This window comes from Anser anser, assembly GCF_964211835.1.
Source record: "Anser anser genome assembly, contig: HAP1_SCAFFOLD_95, whole genome shotgun sequence".
In the NCBI taxonomy this organism is placed as follows: Eukaryota; Metazoa; Chordata; class Aves; order Anseriformes; family Anatidae; genus Anser; species Anser anser.
Genome location: NW_028153990.1, coordinates 396,232 through 418,039, shown reverse-complemented (window position 1 = coordinate 418,039; position 21,808 = coordinate 396,232). Strand labels below are relative to the sequence as shown.

Below are 21,808 nucleotides of genomic sequence, written 5' to 3'. Positions count from 1 at the left end.
AGGGGGCCTCCAAGAAAGCTGCGCAGGGACTCTTTCTCAGGGGGTGTAGTGATAGGACAAGGACTAGTGGTTTTAAACTAAAAAGGAGTAGATTTGGAATAGATATAGGGCTACTCGGCTCCACCAGGTCTAAATCTCTGAACGTTAAGGCTACTTCTTTGCAACTGTGCATTTCCCGTCTCTACCTGATTCTTCAGGCATTTGGAAAGTTCGGTCTGTAGAAGGCTCAGCCTTTGCCTGATTCTGTCAGTTTTCTTCCAGCTCTCTACTATCATTTCTCATCTCCAGAGCTGGAAGTGATCAGGATCCAGGAGGTCTTGTACGTGCTTTGGTGAGCATTTCTTTTCAGCCCCTAAACGCTGAATACCAGCCACCAGGCCTGCAGTTTGAGCCATCTGTGCCTCTTACTTGTCTCCTCATGCTCTGTAAACATCTTTTCAATCCACTTGTTCCAATCAACCAAGAATTTACTAGCACAGGTCCCATTTGGGTGCCCACACAATGCTCTAGTTTCCTTGTAAATATAACCCTAAGGGAACAGAAGCAAAGGATCGGTCCCCCAGCATATTATAAGCATTATGTACACGCAATCTCAGCAAGACACACAACTTGACCAGATCCTGCTGACTACCCCAGATGCTCTGGAGCCCAGTACAGACCGATACCACCCAGCATGGTCCTGCCCGGCCACTGGAACCCAGCCCAGTGCCCAGGGTCCCCAGCTCTCCGCCCAGGCTGAGGGACACGGCTGCCAGTTTCCCCTTTGCAGGTTCAACCAGCAACGAAGCTGAGCACCTGTGCCAGGGACACCCAGGGAGGACACTGATACAGCCGGTCACACAGATGACCACAGACAAGGCGCTGCTTGCAACAGCACCCACACACAGGACACACGTAACACACAGGCACAGACAGCCGAGTCCCCTCCTGACTGGGGCTGGCAGAGACAGCAGGTCACTGCTGCAGGCACACACACGGCACTCTCGGGGTTCACAAGCACATACACACCCGCACACCTGGCCCTGAGAGTCCTTTCAGATGCCCTCAGATTCCCCATGCCTCTGCCTGCTCCTCGTCCCCATGGGCCTCCCCTGCAGGTCTGCCACGGAGCTCCCCTAGCTAGGAGGGAGCTATGGGGACGTGGGCTGAGACACAGACTTCTGCACTGGAAATGCGCGCAACTGGCAGCGATGAGTATCATGACGGGAAGCCACACTTAGACAGCGCAGGCATAGCAATGGGAGCCTTGGAAAGAGCTCTCCTTTCAACCCAAACTCCTCTTTCAAAGCAGAGATCCAGCTTATGCGTACTCAAGTCTAGGGTGGATGAAGTGACACAAGCAGTCTGTTTGGGAAGAGCCCCGGTGCTCTTTATTTTCCATTCAGGGGTGGAAAGCGGGGGAGCGTCCCAGCCCCTTTGCTCAGAGCTCCGCTGCTGCCGCCGTCACCATTCCCAGCACCTTCCCCTCCACTGCGGTACCAGCATCTAGCGCTAGGGAGTCAAAAGAAAAAGAGGATGAGCAGGTTGTGTACAGGCTGAACACAGAGAAATACTGCAGGCTTAGCTCGGGCCGTGCACGTCGGGGTCTGCTTCCCAGGAAGCTTCAAGGCTGCCGTGAAGTGAGACAGATGCCTCGTGCCCAAGCTCACGACAAGGTCCCCAGGGGTGCAGCTCACCAGCCTGGGGCTGGGTCAGGTGGAGCGGAGGACCCTGGGTATTCTGCACAGGTATTCCCCCTCAGGGCAAGGTGTCCTGGTGTCAGCGCTCTCCAAAGGAAGGACAGACTCTTGGCTTTGGAAAGGGGAGAGGCAGCCATCCAGGGGACCCCTCTGTTTTCAGACAGGACTTTCACATCCCACATGGGAAAGCCTGTTCTGGGTGCCCAGCCGCTCCCCGTCAGGTGTCAGGGAGCTCCAGTCCCAAAGTCTCCAGAGTCTCCAAAGCCCGCGTCTGTCTCGGGAGGGGTGTTGGAGACGTGCCCTCTTTCTCCCAGTGCTGCCCCCAGGGGAAGGATGGGCCTTGCAGCAGTGGGAAGCACCATCCCTTTTTGGAGATACTTACCAGGGGAGCTGCTGCTGCTGCTCTTGCCGCAGCCGGTTTGCCTCCACAACATTTCTGAATACGCTTTGTTGATGGCGATGTGGCTCCAACCTTTCCAAAACTTGGCGTGCTCGTGGGGAAAGGCGGCTGCAACAACAGGAGAAAGGGATCCCTCAGCCTCTCTCAGACACCCCTTCTGCCTCTCCCGTCATCCAGACCCTGCACCCATGCAGTGCCACCTGCACCCACCCTTCCAACCTGATTTTTAGGCCTTGGTGGTAACCAAGGTCATGCCCGCTTTAGGAGGAATCAAAGGGTGTTAGAGGCAAGCCCAGGACTCAGGGACCAGGCTCCTGGACATGTCCTGACATCACTCAACAGCTACTCCAGTGCCCCAGGACGGGAACGGAGCCGGCACACACTTACTCAGGCCGGAGTCTCTCCAGCTTGGCTGCTGCTCCCAAATCCTCTGCTGGGGCAGGGTTCTCAGCCTTCCTCCACCTCCTCCTGACCTCCTTGCTCCTGGGCTGGGCTGGAGGATGGGGGGTCCAAGCATGTTGGCTGTTGAATCGCTGCAAGGAGAAGACACTCTCATCAAACAGGACTGGACACACAGGTGCTGTTTCCCAGAGGACCTCTTGAAAGGGCCCTGCAACAGGACCTGCGAACCAGGCGACTCGGCGCTGCCAGCCCACGTCTGGCTGCTGCTTTTATCCCTCCCTTTCTGCTGACAACCTCTCCCTCACAGGGAGGAGCAGGCAAAGCCCTGCCCTGCGGCCTGGTGCCCGTCCTGCTCCCACCACCCTGGGACCTGCCGCCCTCGGAGCCCTGGCGGAGAGGATCGCTGCTGTTCTCAGCGCTGTTGATCACTGCCAGTACCTGGGGTATCTGTTGGTCCTCCCCATCAGACCAGGCTTCCCATGCAGCCATTTCTGCCCGGGCTTGCTCTTGTAGCTTTTGGTACGTGGGCCATGAGCAGTCTGTTTGGTCCCACTGTGAAGACAGGTTCCAGACCTCCTGGAGGAAAAAAAAAAAAAACAAAAACACAACAGCAGACAGGATTGGTCTCAGCTGTCCCTCAGGCCTAACCCGCACTCCTGCCCCCTCGCCTCAGCCGGTCTGTCAGCAGTGCTTCGACCCTCAAGGATGAGGGGCCCTGAAGCTAGGCCAGGCTCCTCAACTCGTGACAAACACAGCTGAACAGCCCGCGGTGACCAAAGCCCTCTGCCATCAACGACTCAGAAAGGCCTTGCTCCTTTTCCATGGCCCCTGGTCAAAATGAAATGGCTCGTGGCAACACGGGAGGCAGTAAGAGGCAGGGAAGGTGTGCGGGACGCCACCTTCCGTCTCCTGAGGAAGAGATGAAGGAGGTAACAAACGTGAAAATGAACGCATCCCAAGGGACCTGCTCGGGATCGCTCCACACAAAGAGGCTTTTGCACAGGCCCAAACAGCACGGTCATTGCAGCAAGGCAGAGCAGGTACCTGCAGCGCTCTCCTGGAGGCTTCAGGAGCAGGGAGCGCAGTGGTGGTGGACATGGCTTCAGGAGCTGTTTCCTGCCTGTCTGTCCTCTTCGTCCTGGGGGTGCTGCCTGGACACGGGGGGAGCACGCTGCAAACAGACACCAGGAGGAGGCTGCATGAGCCCAGGGGAATTCGGTCTCCAGTCCGCGCTCGCAAGCTGCGTCAGCCTCTGCAGCAGACGACAGTTCCGCAGCGAGCGGGCGTATTGGACTGGCCGTGTTCACTTCAGCAGAGACAGAGAGAGCCAAACGCGAAGCTGTGGCACCACCTGCCTTCAGGAAGGCTCGGGATGCCCGTATCCAGGCCCTTTTTGGTGGAAGAAGGAGAGGAGCGGTGTCTTGTGCAAGGACAGGAGCCGAGAGACACCATTATGGCCCACCCGGGCTTTACCTCAGCTTCTCCTCTGTGGCCCTGAAACACGGTGCGCTTACGGGTGGAAAACAGGTTATCGCTGGGGAGCCAGTAGCATCGGAGAAAACCGTCAGGTAAGGAGGGCAGTCATGCCACCTCCCTACCTCAGCACTCTCTTGTGCCTGCCACAACGTTTGGGATAGCATTTGAAAAAAATGCCTGAAAGAAACTTTTCCATCTGGTATCACAGCTCCTTAGGCTGGAAGAAACAGCAGAGGAGATGGGGCCACGGCAATCCTAAGCCACGGTGAGACATGTTAGACTGAAGGCAGGGGACATTTGCTCCCACAGACAAGAAGATGGACTCTGCTGCAATGTGGGGGGACTCCTGAAGGGAGAAGAGCTTCTGCAACAAGGCCCTGCATTCAGCTCCCCCAGGGATCGGGGCCCTGGTGGAAAATGAAGCTGGTGTGCCAGTCTCAGGCAAACGTGCTGCACGCTTGCCATCCGTTGAGAGAGCGGCCTCCGCTAGGACGTGTGTCAGGAGCCACCCTGCGGCTGGTGGGTCCAAAGGGGACATCTCTCCTGTGTGGCTGCAAGTGGCTCCTTCCTCCTTTCCCCCAGGGGTCTCACCTGGTAGACGGCTTCTTCTCCACATCTTGCTGCCTTGTGCCCGGCTCCCAGCTTGTCAGGATGGGGACGGAAAGCCTCTTCCTCCTCTGCAGCAGCTTGCCAGGATGGCACTCTGAAACTAGAAAAGGAGGAAGCTCTTCAGAGCAGCCGCGTGGGCACTGCCTTTTAACCTGGTTCAAGTCAGCCAGCACGGGACAGGGACCACCTCCAGACAGCAGGGACCTGTTCCCTTACCTCTTCTCATCCTGCGCTCTCCTGCAGCTTCCTCCTGTGAGGTGGTGGAAGCTTTGGCCTCTGGCCTTCTCCTCACAGTCAGATGAAACCTGGCAAACAAACGATGACACGGGCTTGAAGAAGGCTGGCCTCCTTCCCGTTGCAGCTTGCTGGCAGTAATCCTCCTGGTGTCGCGCAAGGCATGGCATCCCTTTTCCGTCATGTCCATGCATGGGGTTTGTTGTCAGTCTTCCCGCAGCACCAGAAAAGGTAGCCTAAATTCCCCTCCACATGCAGGCAACTCTCTCTGACGGGAATCGCAGCAGCGCGGGCACAAGAAACACAACCACAATGCCCCTCCTCTCCAGGTGAAGACACTCGTAGCCGAAACTCAGCAGTAGATAACCAGGAACCAGTCCCCGGGGTTTAGCCCTGACTGGGTGCTGAAGGTGGAGACCCAGCCGCGCACGTTCCAAAGCAGGAGGTGGGAAGCCTCCCGCTGGGTCAGCCAAGGGCTGCGGAGGAAACACACTCACCTTGGGAACATCGGGATCCCACGAGCGGTGGTCTCTCCACTGAAGGCGGTCAGATGTGCCGGCCACATTCTCTGCAAAGAGACACAGACCTGCTGGAGGGTTTCTGAGGCGGTTTTCTCACGGCTCTCATTGACAGGAAGCAAACCTGTCTCCCAAGCCAAAAGAAAGCCTTCTCTCCAAAGCCCTCCTCCAAAGCCTCTTCCATGAATCTTTGTTCTGCTCTGGAGGAGCTGCATGGCAGAATATGGAGGCTGTACAGTAACACTGCCAGGCTTTTTGCAGGGGCAAGCGCCCAGATGCTCAGAAGAAACTCTCTTTGTTAATGGAGAAAGCAGCTAAGGGGGCAAGCGTGGGGAAAGGCATTTGACTGGCCTGCCATGTCCAGGCTGGCCAACAGCGGTCGGATTCCTCACCCTTTGCTAGGATTCCCAAAGAAATTGAAGTAGCCCCCAAAACCTCACCAACTTACACTGTGGAGCAGTGCGACCAGGTCCGCAGTGCTCTCCAGACGTTTGACACAGTCCAGATAAAAGTTCATGCAGAGGAAACCATCTTTGCACGTCAGAACACCAATGTCCCTGAAGGCAAAGGGGACGTGCTCCTTGCTCCTCAGGAGGAAGCAGTACAACAGGATGGTCTCTTGCACACAGTTCTTCACCACGTGCAGTGGGAAGGAGGTGGCTCGCGATAGCTGCACGTAGTTCAGCGGCTCGATCTTGACACCATCTGCAAGGAGAAGCAACATCCTCAGCGACACGGCAAGCCCAAGTTGCTTGCAACGTTCAGACAAGTTCCCAGAGAAAGGGTCGCTAAGAGAAAGAGCTCCTGGGGCACGGTTTCTTTTGGGGAACTCAAGCTGTACCCTGACCGTCGGAGACAATCCTCTACTTCTCCCGGGCCTTTCCAAAGAGCAGGGAGAACAAACCGTTCCGGACATGGGGCAGGAAGAGGGGGGCTGCTGCCTTCTCACCAGGGAGGAGCTCAGTGGGACAGTAGATCTCCTCCAGCCACAACTCGTCGATGTCTAGCTCGAAGAAAGGCCTTCGAACCAAGAGCGGCTCTTCTTTGCTATGGAATTGCTCTTGGACAACAGCAAAGGTCCCGAGTCCCGCAACCCGAACGCCCTGCACACAGAAAAGACAGAAAGGCCGATGAGGGAGTTCTTGAGAGACGGGAAAAGGGATGACTGTCAGAGCAGGGGGACACTGCTCTGTGCCCTGCCCGCTCCTGAGGGACAATGGGGCAAGGTGGGGCACTTTGGAAAGCTTTGCAAAAGAGCCGCATCCTCTGTTTCTTTCGTCACCCCCCTCACAGGATTTGCCAACATCCCTTGGCTAGAGAAGCGCCCGGAGGTTTCCAGCACACGGATTAGGCCTGGGACTGACTCCCAGCAATTGTCCTAGGCACGGACCCACGATATTCCCCCATCTCTCTGCTCGCCCTCCCCACTCAGACCGCAGGGAAGAGGGAAGCCCTAGGGTGTGCCAAACACCTGAGAGGCAGAGCACATCTGGCCTTGGTTTCTCTCCCAGCTGGCCAAGAAGCTGCTCCGGGCACCCCGGGCAGTCTTAGAGCACTGCCACGGTGCTCGGGCAGGGATTGCTCTGCAGGGCCCAGGACACCAACCCACCTTATCCCGCTTCAGCTCTTCCAGGATGTACTTGGATACAGCATCCCAGATAGCCTCAGTCTCTGGAAAGCAAGGAAAAGACACGTCAGGCTCCAGGCCAGCCAGCTCACAACCTCTTGGCAAGCACCTCACCCAGGCGATGACACATGCAGGCATACACAAGCATCCCAGAAAAACACCATGCAGGCACTCCTGGGACATTCCTGAGAGGCCTGTGGGACCTGCAGGCCACGCCAGTCTCTGGGACACCAGAGGTCTTTCCTCCCAGAGCCAGATCCCAAAGAGGCACCGGCTCCCAGGGAAAGCTGGCCCTGGACTGTCCCCCATCAGGAGAAGTCTGAGCCATGGCCAGAGGAGCCCTGGGCCTCAGGACAGCCCTGGCATCAGGACCCAGGAGTCCTGGCTGCCACATTGTCCCCTGAGCCCAGCGGGACCCTCAGGCAGGGCTCTCGTGGCAGCCACCAGCTCTGTGCAGCACCACCACCACCCCCCAGCCCAGGACCTGCAGCTTGGGACAGCTGACAGCCCCTGGGACACCCCTTGGGAAGGGGCTCCTGACACCCTCACCTTTGGGGGAGAGCTGCAGGAGCACTGGGAATGCAGAAGTCAGATCAGAGGTGATGGTCACACTCCAGCAACCCTCCATCTCACTTGCTGCTGGCCCTCAGCTCAGGACAAGGGATGCCCGCCCTGGCTCCTCAACCACAGCTCCTCTGCAAGGTGCCCCTGCTCCTCCGCCCATCAGCGAGGGTCGCCCAGTGCAACCTTGCTGCCTGCTGCCCCCACTCCTGGCCACAGAAGGACAGCGGTGGGGAGCACCCAAGCAGTGCCCAGCAGGGACCAGGCCTTGCAGGGAAGTGCCGGCACTGGCGCTGCTCCAGTGAAGATATCCTGGTGATGCAGTGCATCCCTTTGTGACATCAGCACGTGTCATCTGAAGGCTTATGATGTCAGCAGCATGGAGACAGCACAGCTCAGGAGAGAGACGAGAGATTTCCTTTCTTGTGCTGAGAAACAGTCACCTCCCTTCTGCCCAGTTAATTAGCAGCAGTTCCTGGCAAAGCCACCAGGAACATCTCCACATGGTGACAAAGGCCATAGAATAAAGGATTGGAGTGCTGGAGAAGTCCCCACTGTCTGCCTGCCCCAACACGCCTCTGCTCTGACCCTCTGACATCCCCCTGTGACATCAGCACGTGTCATTTGAAGGCCTATGAGGTCAGCAGCAAGGAGATGGCGCAGGTCGGGAGAGAGACGAGAGATTTCCCTTCTTGTCCTGAGAAACTGTCACCTCCCTTCTGCCCTGTTCTTTTCCACAGGATCTTGACAAATCTACCAGGAACATCTCCAAATGGTGACAAAGGCCATTGGATATAGGAAGTGGAGCGCTGGAAAAGTCACCGCTGTGTTCCTGCCCCAACACACCTCTGATCTTGGAAGCCCTTCCAGGAAGGTGGGGTTTGAGGCCTGTCCTGGGGCTGGGCCTTTTTCAAGAAAAAGATGGGAGCAAAGGCACCTGGGATACAGCAGTCCCTCACCGCACCTGAACTTGGCTGAACAACAGCCAGCCTTTGCTGTTGTCCGAGTAGGATGTGTTATACGGAGGGAATTGCAGCCCCGCACATCCCACGGGGCTCTGTGCTTTGAGGAGGCCTCAGCACCATCCCCCTGTCTGCCATGCGGGAGGCAGAGGTGGTACACGAGGGAATGGCAAACATACCCTCAGCACGTCATGGTGAGGGAGAGGAGTAGGGCATGCGCTGCAGATGAAGAGGAGAGTGGGGAGAACCGTCTGGGACAGACGCAGCGTGCTCCTGAAGGCTGCCGCAGCCTCCCCGCGGCCCGTGGCCATGATTCCCCCCCCTGCCATCACCCCACCCCCACTCCCCCCCGGCTGTTTTCCAGGTCAGCGTGGATCATCCCACAGCCTCAACAGAACGTATGGGTGACCATGGCTAATGCCACAGGCCAGGATATTACGTGCCTGAGTCTTGCTGCACCGCAGCACCCCTTTTGCATCTGTCGGGTCGGAGCGCTGCTGAGACGGGAACGGCTAGCCCGCTTATGTGACCAAGCCATGGCCTGAGAGCCACGCTGCGAGGCCTGGAGCGACTCCTGGAATGGTTGGTTATCCAGAGCTGGGCAGACACCAAGCCTCCCGTCCCAAGAATTGAGCCTCCTGGGCTCGTTGCCAGCGACCTACTGCACATTTTTCACCTATACAGGGAAAAACAACTCAGTGTCATGGTGGGTGAATAGTACGGAACCTGGTTTGGCTAGTGCTCAAGCGTTAACCACCCTGAATCGCCTAGCGTGCTGACTAAGTAAATTTAGTGATGCCACTAGTGCTGCGCTACCTGGCTTGCTGCTTGACGTAAATATTAATAAGGCATGCTACGCTACAAAATAGAGCTGGGATTGATTTTTGTTACTTGTCCATGGTCATGATTGCGAGGACTTTGCAGGTATGTCTTATATGAACCTGAGTGATCATTCCCACTTGGTACACGTGAAGATACAGGAATTACAAGAATTAACCAAACAACTGAAGACAAATGATAGCAGGACCCCATTTGGAGACTGGACATGAGGGTGGCCGTGGCTACAGAACTACTGTTATTTGGTTGCTTATTATGTGTAATTTTTCCTGTGCATTGCATTCTGTCTTCCATGTCTATTGTCCCTGGTGCGGTCAGTAAGAGCTTGACTCAGCCCTGATCGGGCACTGCCATGTGCGGTGCCTTGGCAGCATGGCTGTGGGACCACGCGTGGGGCAGTGGGGCGATAAGGTCTCCCTTGAGCCTCCTAGGAGGAATGCAGGAACATTTACCGAGCAGCCAGGGATCAAGTTCAGAAAGCTAAGCCCCACCAGAATTGACTCTTGTCAGGAGCGTCAGGGGCAACAGGAAGGGCTTCTACAGGTATATTGGTGATAAAAGTAAGACTAGGGAAAACGTGGGCCCTCTGCTGAAGGAAATGGGAGACCTGGTTACGTGGTACATGGAGGAGGCTGGGGTAGTCAATGACTTTTTTGCTTCAGTCTTCACTGTCAAGTGCTCTAGCCACACTAGCCAATTCACAGAATACAAAGGAACAGACTGGGAGAATGAGGTACTGCAGAGCCTCCTGGGAACTATTCCAAGGCACGTGGAAAACAAAGAGGTGCTTGGTGACAGTCAGCGTGGCTCCAGTAAGGGCAGATCATGCCTGAAAAATCTGGTAGCCTTCTACAGCAGGGTTACAGCACTGGTGGATAGGGGAAGAGCAGCTGCCGTCATCTACCTGGACTTCTGCAAGGCATTTGACGCTGTCCTGCATGACATCCTTGTCTCCAAATTGGAGAGTCGTGGATATGATGGATGAGCAACTCCATGGGCAAGGAATTGGCTGGATGGTTGCACTCAGAGAGTTGTGGTCAACGGCTTCATGCCCAAGTGGAGATCAGTGATGAGTCGTGTCCCTCAGGAGTCAGTATGGGGCCGGCACTATTTAATATATTTGTCAGCGACATGGACGGTAGATTGAGTGCACTCTCAGCACGTTTGCTGATGACTCTAAGCTGTGTGGCACGGTCGACACGCTGGAGGGAAGGGATGCCATCCAGGGGGACCTGCACAGGCTTGAGAGCTGGGCCGATGCAAACCTCGTGAGGTTCAACAAGGCCAAGTGGAAGGTCCTGCACCTGGATCAGGGCAATCCTAAGCACAAATCCAGGCTGGGTGGAGAATGGGTTGAGAGCAGCCCTGAGAAGGGCCTGGGAGCATTGGTGGGTGAGAGACTCCGCATGAACTGGCAATGTGCACATGCCATAAAAAAAAAGAAAGCCAGCCGTATCGCGGGCTGCATCAAAAGAAGTGTGGCCACGAGGCTGATCAGAGGGTTGTCCCACGAAGACAGGCTGGGAGAGTTGTTCAGTCTAGAGAAGAGAAGGCTCTGGGCAGACCTCATTGCAGCCTTCCAGTACCAAAAGGGGGCCTCCAAGAAAGCTGCGCAGGGACTCTTTCTCAGGGGGTGTAGTGATAGGACAAGGACTAGTGGTTTTAAACTAAAAAGGAGTAGATTTGGAGTAGATATAGGGCTACTCGGCTCCACCAGGTCTAAATCTCTGAACGTTAAGGCTACTTCTTTGCAACTGTGCATTTCCCGTCTCTACCTGATTCTTCAGGCATTTGGAAAGTTCGGTCTGTAGAAGGCTCAGCCTTTGCCTGATTCTGTCAGTTTTCTTCCAGCTCTCTACTATCATTTCTCATCTCCAGAGCTGGAAGTGATCAGGATCCAGGAGGTCTTGTACGTGCTTTGGTGAGCATTTCTTTTCAGCCCCTAAACGCTGAATACCAGCCACCAGGCCTGCAGTTTGAGCCATCTGTGCCTCTTACTTGTCTCCTCATGCTCTGTAAACATCTTTTCAATCCACTTGTTCCAATCAACCCAAGAATTTACTAGCACAGGTCCCATTTGGGTGCCCACACAATGCTCTAGTTTCCTTGTAAATATAACCCTAAGGGAACAGAAGCAAAGGATCGGTCCCCCAGCATATTATAAGCATTATGTACACGCAATCTCAGCAAGACACACAACTTGACCAGATCCTGCTGACTACCCCAGATGCTCTGGAGCCCAGTACAGACTGATACCACCCAGCATGGTCCTGCCCGGCCACTGGAACCCAGCCCAGTGCCCAGGGTCCCCAGCTCTCCGCCCAGGCTGAGGGACACGGCTGCCAGTTTCCCCTTTGCAGGTTCAACCAGCAACGAAGCTGAGCACCTGTGCCAGGGACACCCAGGGAGGACACTGATACAGCCGGTCACACAGATGACCACAGACAAGGCGCTGCTTGCAACAGCACCCACACACAGGACACATGTAACACACAGGCACAGACAGCCGAGTTCCCTCCTGACTGGGGCTGGCAGAGACAGCAGGTCACTGCTGCAGGCACACACACGGCACTCTCGGGGTTCACAAGCACATACACACCCGCACACCTGGCCCTGAGAGTCCTTTCAGATGCCCTCAGATTCCCCATGCCTCTGCCTGCTCCTCGTCCCCATGGGCCTCCCCTGCAGGTCTGCCACGGAGCTCCCCTAGCTAGGAGGGAGCTATGGGGACGTGGGCTGAGACACAGACTTCTGCACTGGAAATGCGCGCAACTGGCAGCGATGAGTATCATGACGGGAAGCCACACTTAGACAGCGCAGGCATAGCAATGGGAGCCTTGGAAAGAGCTCTCCTTTCAACCCAAACTCCTCTTTCAAAGCAGAGATCCAGCTTATGCGCACTCAAGTCTAGGGTGGATGAAGTGACACAAGCAGTCTGTTTGGGAAGAGCCCCGGTGCTCTTTATTTTCCATTCAGGGGTGGAAAGCGGGGGAGCGTCCCAGCCCCTTTGCTCAGAGCTCCGCTGCTGCCGCCGTCGCCATTCCCAGCACCTTCCCCTCCACTGCGGTACCAGCATCTAGCGCTAGGGAGTCAAAAGAAAAAGAGGATGAGCAGGTTGTGTACAGGCTGAACACAGAGAAATACTGCAGGCTTAGCTCGGGCCGTGCACGTAGGGGTCTGCTTCCCAGGAAGCTTCAAGGCTGCCGTGAAGTGAGACAGATGCCTCGTGCCCAAGCTCACGACAAGGTCCCCAGGGGTGCAGCTCACCAGCCTGGGGCTGGGTCAGGTGGAGCGGAGGACCCTGGGTATTCTGCACAGGTATTCCCCCTCAGGGCAAGGTGTCCTGGTGTCAGCGCTCTCCAAAGGAAGGACAGACTCTTGGCTTTGGAAAGGGGAGAGGCAGCCATCCAGGGGACCCCTCTGTTTTCAGACAGGACTTTCACATCCCACATGGGAAAGCCTGTTCTGGGTGCCCAGCCGCTCCCCGTCAGGTGTCAGGGAGCTCCAGTCCCAAAGTCTCCAGAGTCTCCAAAGCCCGCGTCTGTCTCGGGAGGGGTGTTGGAGACGTGCCCTCTTTCTCCCAGTGCTGCCCCCAGGGGAAGGATGGGCCTTGCAGCAGTGGGAAGCACCATCCCTTTTTGGAGATACTTACCAGGGGAGCTGCTGCTGCTGCTCTTGCCGCAGCCGGTTTGCCTCCGCAACATTTCTGAATACGCTTTGTTGATGGCGATGTGGCTCCAACCTTTCCAAAACTTGGCGTGCTCGTGGGGAAAGGCGGCTGCAACAACAGGAGAAAGGGATCCCTCAGCCTCTCTCAGACACCCCTTCTGCCTCTCCCGTCATCCAGACCCTGCACCCATGCAGTGCCACCTGCACCCACCCTTCCAACCTGATTTTTAGGCCTTGGTGGTAACCAAGGTCATGCCCGCTTTAGGAGGAATCAAAGGGTGTTAGAGGCAAGCCCAGGACTCAGGGACCAGGCTCCTGGACATGTCCTGACATCACTCAACAGCTACTCCAGTGCCCCAGGACGGGAACGGAGCCGGCACACACTTACTCAGGCCGGAGTCTCTCCAGCTTGGCTGCTGCTCCCAAATCCTCTGCTGGGGCAGGGTTCTCAGCCTTCCTCCACCTCCTCCTGACCTCCTTGCTCCTGGGCTGGGCTGGAGGATGGGGGGTCCAAGCATGTTGGCTGTTGAATCGCTGCAAGGAGAAGACACTCTCATCAAACAGGACTGGACACACAGGTGCTGTTTCCCAGAGGACCTCTTGAAAGGGCCCTGCAACAGGACCTGCGAACCAGGCGACTCGGCGCTGCCAGCCCACGTCTGGCTGCTGCTTTTATCCCTCCCTTTCTGCTGACAACCTCTCCCTCACAGGGAGGAGCAGGCAAAGCCCTGCCCTGCGGCCTGGTGCCCGTCCTGCTCCCACCACCCTGGGACCTGCCGCCCTCGGAGCCCTGGCGGAGAGGATCGCTGCTGTTCTCAGCGCTGTTGATCACTGCCAGTACCTGGGGTATCTGTTGGTCCTCCCCATCAGACCAGGCTTCCCATGCAGCCATTTCTGCCCGGGCTTGCTCTTGTAGCTTTTGGTACGTGGGCCATGAGCAGTCTGTTTGGTCCCACTGTGAAGACAGGTTCCAGACCTCCTGGAGGAAAAAAAAAAAAAACAAAAACACAACAGCAGACAGGATTGGTCTCAGCTGTCCCTCAGGCCTAACCCGCACTCCTGCCCCCTCGCCTCAGCCGGTCTGTCAGCAGTGCTTCGACCCTCAAGGACGAGGGGCCCTGAAGCTAGGCCAGGCTCCTCAACTCGTGACAAACACAGCTGAACAGCCCGCGGTGACCAAAGCCCTCTGCCATCAATGACCCAGAAAGGCCTTGTTCCTTTTCCATGGCCCCTGGTCAAAATGAAATGGCTCGTGGCAACACGGGAGGCAGTAAGAGGCAGGGAAGGTGTGCGGGACGCCACCTTCCGTCTCCTGAGGAAGAGATGAAGGAGGTAACAAACGTGAAAATGAACGCATCCCAAGGGACCTGCTCGGGATCGCTCCACACAAAGAGGCTTTTGCACAGGCCCAAACAGCACGGTCATTGCAGCAAGGCAGAGCAGGTACCTGCAGCGCTCTCCTGGAGGCTTCAGGAGCAGGGAGCGCAGTGGTGGTGGACATGGCTTCAGGAGCTGTTTCCTGCCTGTCTGTCCTCTTCGTCCTGGGGGTGCTGCCTGGACACGGGGGGAGCACGCTGCAAACAGACACCAGGAGGAGGCTGCATGAGCCCAGGGGAATTCGGTCTCCAGTCCGCGCTCGCAAGCTGCGTCAGCCTCTGCAGCAGACGACAGTTCCGCAGCGAGCGGGCGTATTGGACTGGCCGTGTTCACTTCAGCAGAGACAGAGAGAGCCAAACGCGAAGCTGTGGCACCACCTGCCTTCAGGAAGGCTCGGGATGCCCGTATCCAGGCCCTTTTTGGTGGAAGAAGGAGAGGAGCGGTGTCTTGTGCAAGGACAGGAGCCGAGAGACACCATTATGGCCCACCCGGGCTTTACCTCAGCTTCTCCTCTGTGGCCCTGAAACACGGTGCGCTTACGGGTGGAAAACAGGTTATCGCTGGGGAGCCAGTAGCATCGGAGAAAACCGTCAGGTAAGGAGGGCAGTCATGCCACCTCCCTACCTCAGCACTCTCTTGTGCCTGCCACAACGTTTGGGATAGCATTTGAAAAAAATGCCTGAAAGAAACTTTTCCATCTGGTATCACAGCTCCTTAGGCTGGAAGAAACAGCAGGGGAGATGGGGCCACGGCAATCCTAAGCCACGGTGAGACATGTTAGAATGAAGGCAGGGGACATTTGCTCCCACAGACAAGAAGATGGACTCTGCTGCAATGTGGGGGGACTCCTGAAGGGAGAAGAGCTTCTGCAACAAGGCCCTGCATTCAGCTCCCCCAGGGATCGGGGCCCTGGTGGAAAATGAAGCTGGTGTGCCAGTCTCAGGCAAACGTGCTGCACGCTTGCCATCCGTTGAGAGAGCGGCCTCCGCTAGGACGTGTGTCAGGAGCCACCCTGCGGCTGGTGGGTCCAAAGGGGACATCTCTCCTGTGTGGCTGCAAGTGGCTCCTTCCTCCTTTCCCCCAGGGGTCTCACCTGGTAGACGGCTTCTTCTCCACATCTTGCTGCCTTGTGCCCGGCTCCCAGCTTGTCAGGATGGGGACGGAAAGCCTCTTCCTCCTCTGCAGCAGCTTGCCAGGATGGCACTCTGAAACTAGAAAAGGAGGAAGCTCTTCAGAGCAGCCGCGTGGGCACTGCCTTTTAACCTGGTTCAAGTCAGCCAGCACGGGACAGGGACCACCTCCAGACAGCAGGGACCTGTTCCCTTACCTCTTCTCATCCTGCGCTCTCCTGCAGCTTCCTCCTGTGAGGTGGTGGAAGCTTTGGCCTCTGGCCTTCTCCTCACAGTCAGATGAAACCTGGCAAACAAACGATGACACGGGCTTGAAGAAGGCTGGCCTCCTACCCGTTGCAGCTTGCTGGCAGTAATCCTCCTGGTGTCGCACAAGGCATGGCATCCCTTTTCCGTCATGTCCATGCATGGGGTTTGTTGTCAGTCTTCCCGCAGCACCAGAAAAGGTAGCCTAAATTCCCCTCCACATGCAGGCAACTCTCTCTGATGGGAATCGCAGCAGCGCGGGCACAAGAAACACAACCACAATGCCCCTCCTCTCCAGGTGAAGACACTCGTAGCCGAAACTCAGCATTAGATAACCAGGAACCAGTCCCCGGGGTTTAGCCCTGACTGGGTGCTGAAGGTGGAGACCCAGCCGCGCACGTTCCAAAGCAGGAGGTGGGAAGCCTCCCGCTGGGTCAGCCAAGGGCTGCGGAGGAAACACACTCACCTTGGGAACATCGGGATCCCACGAGCGGTGGTCTCTCCACTGAAGGCGGTCAGATGTGCCGGCCACATTCTCTGCAAAGAGACACAGACCTGCTGGAGGGTTTCTGAGGCGGTTTTCTCACGGCTCTCATTGACAGGAAGCAAACCTGTCTCCCAAGCCAAAAGAAAGCCTTCTCTCCAAAGCCCTCCTCCAAAGCCTCTTCCATGAACCTTTGTTCTGCTCTGGAGGAGCTGCATGGCAGAATATGGAGGCTGTACAGTAACACTGCCAGGCTTTTTGCAGGGGCAAGCGCCCAGATGCTCAGAAGAAACTCTCTTTGTTAATGGAGAAAGCAGCTAAGGGGGCAAGCGTGGGGAAAGGCATTTGACTGGCCTGCCATGTCCAGGCTGGCCAACAGCGGTCGGATTCCTCACCCTTTGCTAGGATTCCCAAAGAAATTGAAGTAGCCCCCAAAACCTCACCAACTTACACTGTGGAGCAGTGCAACAAGGCCCGCAGTGCTCTCCAGACGTTTGACACAGTCCAGATAAAAGTTCATGCAGAGGAAACCATCTTTGCACGTCAGAACACCAATGTCCCTGAAGGCAAAGGGGACGTGCTCCTTGCTCCTCAGGAGGAAGCAGTACAACAGGATGGTCTCTTGCACACAGTTCTTCACCACGTGCAGTGGGAAGGAGGTGGCTCGCGATAGCTGCACGTAGTTCAGCGGCTCGATCTTGACACCATCTGCAAGGAGAAGCAACATCCTCAGCGACACGGCAAGCCCAAGTTGCTTGCAACGTTCAGACAAGTTCCCAGAGAAAGGGTCGCTAAGAGAAAGAGCTCCTGGGGCACGGTTTCTTTTGGGGAACTCAAGCTGTACCCTGACCGTCGGAGACAATCCTCTACTTCTCCCGGGCCTTTCCAAAGAGCAGGGAGAACAAACCGTTCCGGACATGGGGCAGGAAGAGGGGGGCTGCTGCCTTCTCACCAGGGAGGAGCTCAGTGGGACAGTAGATCTCCTCCAGCCACAACTCGTCGATGTCTAGCTCGAAGAAAGGCCTTCGAACCAAGAGCGGCTCTTCTTTGCTATGGAATTGCTCTTGGACAACAGCAAAGGTCCCGAGTCCCGCAACCCGAACGCCCTGCACACAGAAAAGACAGAAAGGCCGATGAGGGAGTTCTTGAGAGACGGGAAAAGGGATGACTGTCAGAGCAGGGGGACACTGCTCTGTGCCCTGCCCGCTCCTGAGGGACAATGGGGCAAGGTGGGGCACTTTGGAAAGCTTTGCAAAAGAGCCGCATCCTCTGTTTCTTTCGTCACCCCCCTCACAGGATTTGCCAACATCCCTTGGCTAGAGAAGTGCCCGGAGGTTTCCAGCACACGGATTGGGCCTGGGACTGACTCCCAGCAATTGTCCTAGGCACGGAGCCAGGATATTCCCCCATCTCTCTGCTCGCCCTCCCCACTCAGACCGCAGGGAAGAGGGAAGCCCTAGGGTGTGCCAAACACCTGAGAGGCAGAGCACATCTGGCCTTGGTTTCTCTCCCAGCTGGCCAAGAAGCTGCTCCGGGCACCCCGGGCAGTCTTAGAGCACTGCCACGGTGCTCGGGCAGGGATTGCTCTGCAGGGCCCAGGACACCAACCCACCTTATCCCGCTTCAGCTCTTCCAGGATGTACTTGGATACAGCATCCCAGATAGCCTCAGTCTCTGGAAAGCAAGGAAAAGACACGTCAGGCTCCAGGCCAGCCAGCTCACAACCTCTTGGCAAGCACCTCACCCAGGCGATGACACATGCAGGCATACACAAGCATCCCAGAAAAACACCATGCAGGCACTCCTGGGACATTCCTGAGAGGCCTGTGGGACCTGCAGGCCACGCCAGTCTCTGGGACACCAGAGGTCTTTCCTCCCAGAGCCAGATCCCAAAGAGGCACCGGCTCCCAGGGAAAGCTGGCCCTGGACTGTCCCCCATCAGGAGAAGTCTGAGCCATGGCCAGAGGAGCCCTGGGCCTCAGGACAGCCCTGGCATCAGGACCCAGGAGTCCTGGCTGCCACATTGTCCCCTGAGCCCAGCGGGACCCTCAGGCAGGGCTCTCGTGGCAGCCACCAGCTCTGTGCAGCACCACCACCACCCCCCAGCCCAGGACCTGCAGCTTGGGACAGCTGACAGCCCCTGGGACACCCCTTGGGAAGGGGCTCCTGACACCCTCACCTTTGGGGGAGAGCTGCAGGAGCACTGGGAATGCAGAAGTCAGATCAGAGGTGATGGTCACACTCCAGCAACCCTCCATCTCACTTGCTGCTGGCCCTCAGCTCAGGACAAGGGATGCCCGCCCTGGCTCCTCAACCACAGCTCCTCTGCAAGGTGCCCCTGCTCCTCCGCCCGTCAGCGAGGGTCGCCCAGTGCAACCTTGCTGCCTGCTGCCCCCACTCCTGGCCACAGAAGGACAGCGGTGGGGAGCACCCAAGCAGTGCCCAGCAGGGACCAGGCCTTGCAGGGAAGTGCCGGCACTGGCGCTGCTCCAGTGAAGATATCCTGGTGATGCAGTGCATCCCTTTGTGACATCAGCACGTGTCATCTGAAGGCTTATGATGTCAGCAGCATGGAGACAGCACAGCTCAGGAGAGAGACGAGAGATTTCCTTTCTTGTCCTGAGAAACAGTCACCTCCCTTCTGCCCAGTTAATTAGCAGCAGTTCCTGGCAAAGCCACCAGGAACATCTCCACATGGTGACAAAGGCCATAGAATAAAGGATTGGAGTGCTGGAGAAGTCCCCACTGTCTGCCTGCCCCAACACGCCTCTGCTCTGACCCTCTGACATCCCCCTGTGACATCAGCACGTGTCATTTGAAGGCCTATGAGGTCAGCAGCAAGGAGATGGCGCAGGTCGGGAGAGAGACGAGAGATTTCCCTTCTTGTCCTGAGAAACTGTCACCTCCCTTCTGCCCTGTTCTTTTCCACAGGATCTTGACAAATCTACCAGGAACATCTCCAAATGGTGACAAAGGCCATTGGATATAGGAAGTGGAGCGCTGGAAAAGTCACCGCTGTGTTCCTGCCCCAACACACCTCTGATCTTGGAAGCCCTTCCAGGAAGGTGGGGTTTGAGGCCTGTCCTGGGGCTGGGCCTTTTTCAAGAAAAAGATGGGAGCAAAGGCACCTGGGATACAGCAGTCCCTCACCGCGCCTGAACTTGGCTGAACAACAGCCAGCCTTTGCTGTTGTCCGAGTAGGATGTGTTATACGGAGGGAATTGCAGCCCCGCACATCCCACGGGGCTCTGTGCTTTGAGGAGGCCTCAGCACCATCCCCCTGTCTGCCATGCGGGAGGCAGAGGTGGTACACGAGGGAATGGCAAACATACCCTCAGCACGTCATGGTGAGGGAGAGGAGTAGGGCATGCGCTGCAGATGAAGAGGAGAGTGGGGAGAACCGTCTGGGACAGACGCAGCGTGCTCCTGAAGGCTGCCGCAGCCTCCCCGCGGCCCGTGGCCATGATTCCCCCCCCTGCCATCACCCCACCCCCACTCCCCCCCGGCTGTTTTCCAGGTCAGCGTGGATCATCCCACAGCCTCAACAGAACGTATGGGTGACCATGGCTAATGCCACAGGCCAGGATATTACGTGCCTGAGTCTTGCTGCACCGCAGCACCCCTTTTGCATCTGTCGGGTCGGAGCGCTGCTGAGACGGGAACGGCTAGCCCGCTTATGTGACCAAGCCATGGCCTGAGAGCCACGCTGCGAGGCCTGGAGCGACTCCTGGAATGGTTGGTTATCCAGAGCTGGGCAGACACCAAGCCTCCCGTCCCAAGAATTGAGCCTCCTGGGCTCGTTGCCAGCGACCTACTGCACATTTTTCACCTATACAGGGAAAAACAACTCAGTGTCATGGTGGGTGAATAGTACGGAACCTGGTTTGGCTAGTGCTCGAGCGTTAACCACCCTGAATCGCCTAGCGTGCTGACTAAGTAAATTTAGTGATGCCACTAGTGCTGCGCTACCTGGCTTGCTGCTTGACGTAAATATTAATAAGGCATGCTACGCTACAAAATAGAGCTGGGATTGATTTTTGTTACTTGTCCATGGTCATGATTGCGAGGACTTTGCAGGTATGTCTTATATGAACCTGAGTGATCATTCCCACTTGGTACACGTGAAGATACAGGAATTACAAGAATTAACCAAACAACTGAAGACAAATGATAGCAGGACCCCATTTGGAGACTGGACATGAGGGTGGCCGTGGCTACAAAACTACTGTTATTTGGTTGCTTATTATGTGTAATTTTTCCTGTGCATTGCATTCTGTCTTCCATGTCTATTGTCCCTGGTGCGGTCAGTAAGAGCTTGACTCAGCCCTGATCGGGCACTGCCATGTGCGGTGCCTTGGCAGCATGGCTGTGGGACCACGCGTGGGGCAGTGGGGCGATAAGGTCTCCCTTGAGCCTCCTAGGAGGAATGCAGGAACATTTACCGAGCAGCCAGGGATCAAGTTCAGAAAGCTAAGCCCCACCAGAATTGACTCTTGTCAGGAGCGTCAGGGGCAACAGGAAGGGCTTCTACAGGTATATTGGTGATAAAAGTAAGACTAGGGAAAACGTGGGCCCTCTGCTGAAGGAAATGGGAGACCTGGTTACGTGGTACATGGAGGAGGCTGGGGTAGTCAATGACTTTTTTGCTTCAGTCTTCACTGTCAAGTGCTCTAGCCACACTAGCCAATTCACAGAATACAAAGGAACAGACTGGGAGAATGAGGTACTGCAGAGCCTCCTGGGAACTATTCCAAGGCACGTGGAAAACAAAGAGGTGCTTGGTGACAGTCAGCGTGGCTCCAGTAAGGGCAGATCATGCCTGAAAAATCTGGTAGCCTTCTACAGCAGGGTTACAGCACTGGTGGATAGGGGAAGAGCAGCTGCCGTCATCTACCTGGACTTCTGCAAGGCATTTGACGCTGTCCTGCATGACATCCTTGTCTCCAAATTGGAGAGTCGTGGATATGATGGATGAGCAACTCCATGGGCAAGGAATTGGCTGGATGGTTGCACTCAGAGAGTTGTGGTCAACGGCTTCATGCCCAAGTGGAGATCAGTGATGAGTCGTGTCCCTCAGGAGTCAGTATGGGGCCGGCACTATTTAATATATTTGTCAGCGACATGGACGGTAGATTGAGTGCACTCTCAGCACGTTTGCTGATGACTCTAAGCTGTGTGGCACGGTCGACACGCTGGAGGGAAGGGATGCCATCCAGGGGGACCTGCACAGGCTTGAGAGCTGGGCCGATGCAAACCTCGTGAGGTTCAACAAGGCCAAGTGGAAGGTCCTGCACCTGGATCAGGGCAATCCTAAGCACAAATCCAGGCTGGGTGGAGAATGGGTTGAGAGCAGCCCTGAGAAGGGCCTGGGAGCATTGGTGGGTGAGAGACTCCGCATGAACTGGCAATGTGCACATGCCATAAAAAAAAAGAAAGCCAGCCGTATCGCGGGCTGCATCAAAAGAAGTGTGGCCACGAGGCTGATCAGAGGGTTGTCCCACGAAGACAGGCTGGGAGAGTTGTTCAGTCTAGAGAAGAGAAGGCTCTGGGCAGACCTCATTGCAGCCTTCCAGTACCAAAAGGGGGCCTCCAAGAAA

General features: G+C 56.4%; 1 protein-coding gene across 3 annotated transcripts in view; it reads right to left on the bottom strand.

Annotated features, from left to right (window-relative positions):
• Window positions 1-5,794: 5,794 nt before the first annotated feature.
• LOC310891022 (coiled-coil domain-containing protein 81-like) overlaps window positions 5,795-21,808 on the bottom strand; it is a 20,807-nt gene continuing 4,793 nt past the window's right edge. Inside the window, exons 2-5 of one of the 3 annotated variants that reach the window (XR_014577392.1) lie at window positions 16,663-16,919; window positions 16,194-16,264; window positions 15,445-15,767; window positions 5,795-6,023 (exon numbers count right to left, since the gene is read on the bottom strand). Coding sequence is in view for 2 of the 3 variants with exons in the window: in XM_083853325.1 (XP_083709451.1) it covers window positions 13,803-13,953; window positions 16,194-16,264; window positions 16,663-16,919 (479 nt within the window). In the remaining variant the exon portion in view is untranslated. Of the gene's footprint in view, window positions 6,024-12,410; window positions 13,954-14,738; window positions 15,768-16,193; window positions 16,265-16,662; window positions 16,920-21,808 lie in introns of those variants that run through there. The other 2 variants (XM_083853325.1, XM_083853326.1) reach the window with 2 other exon arrangements.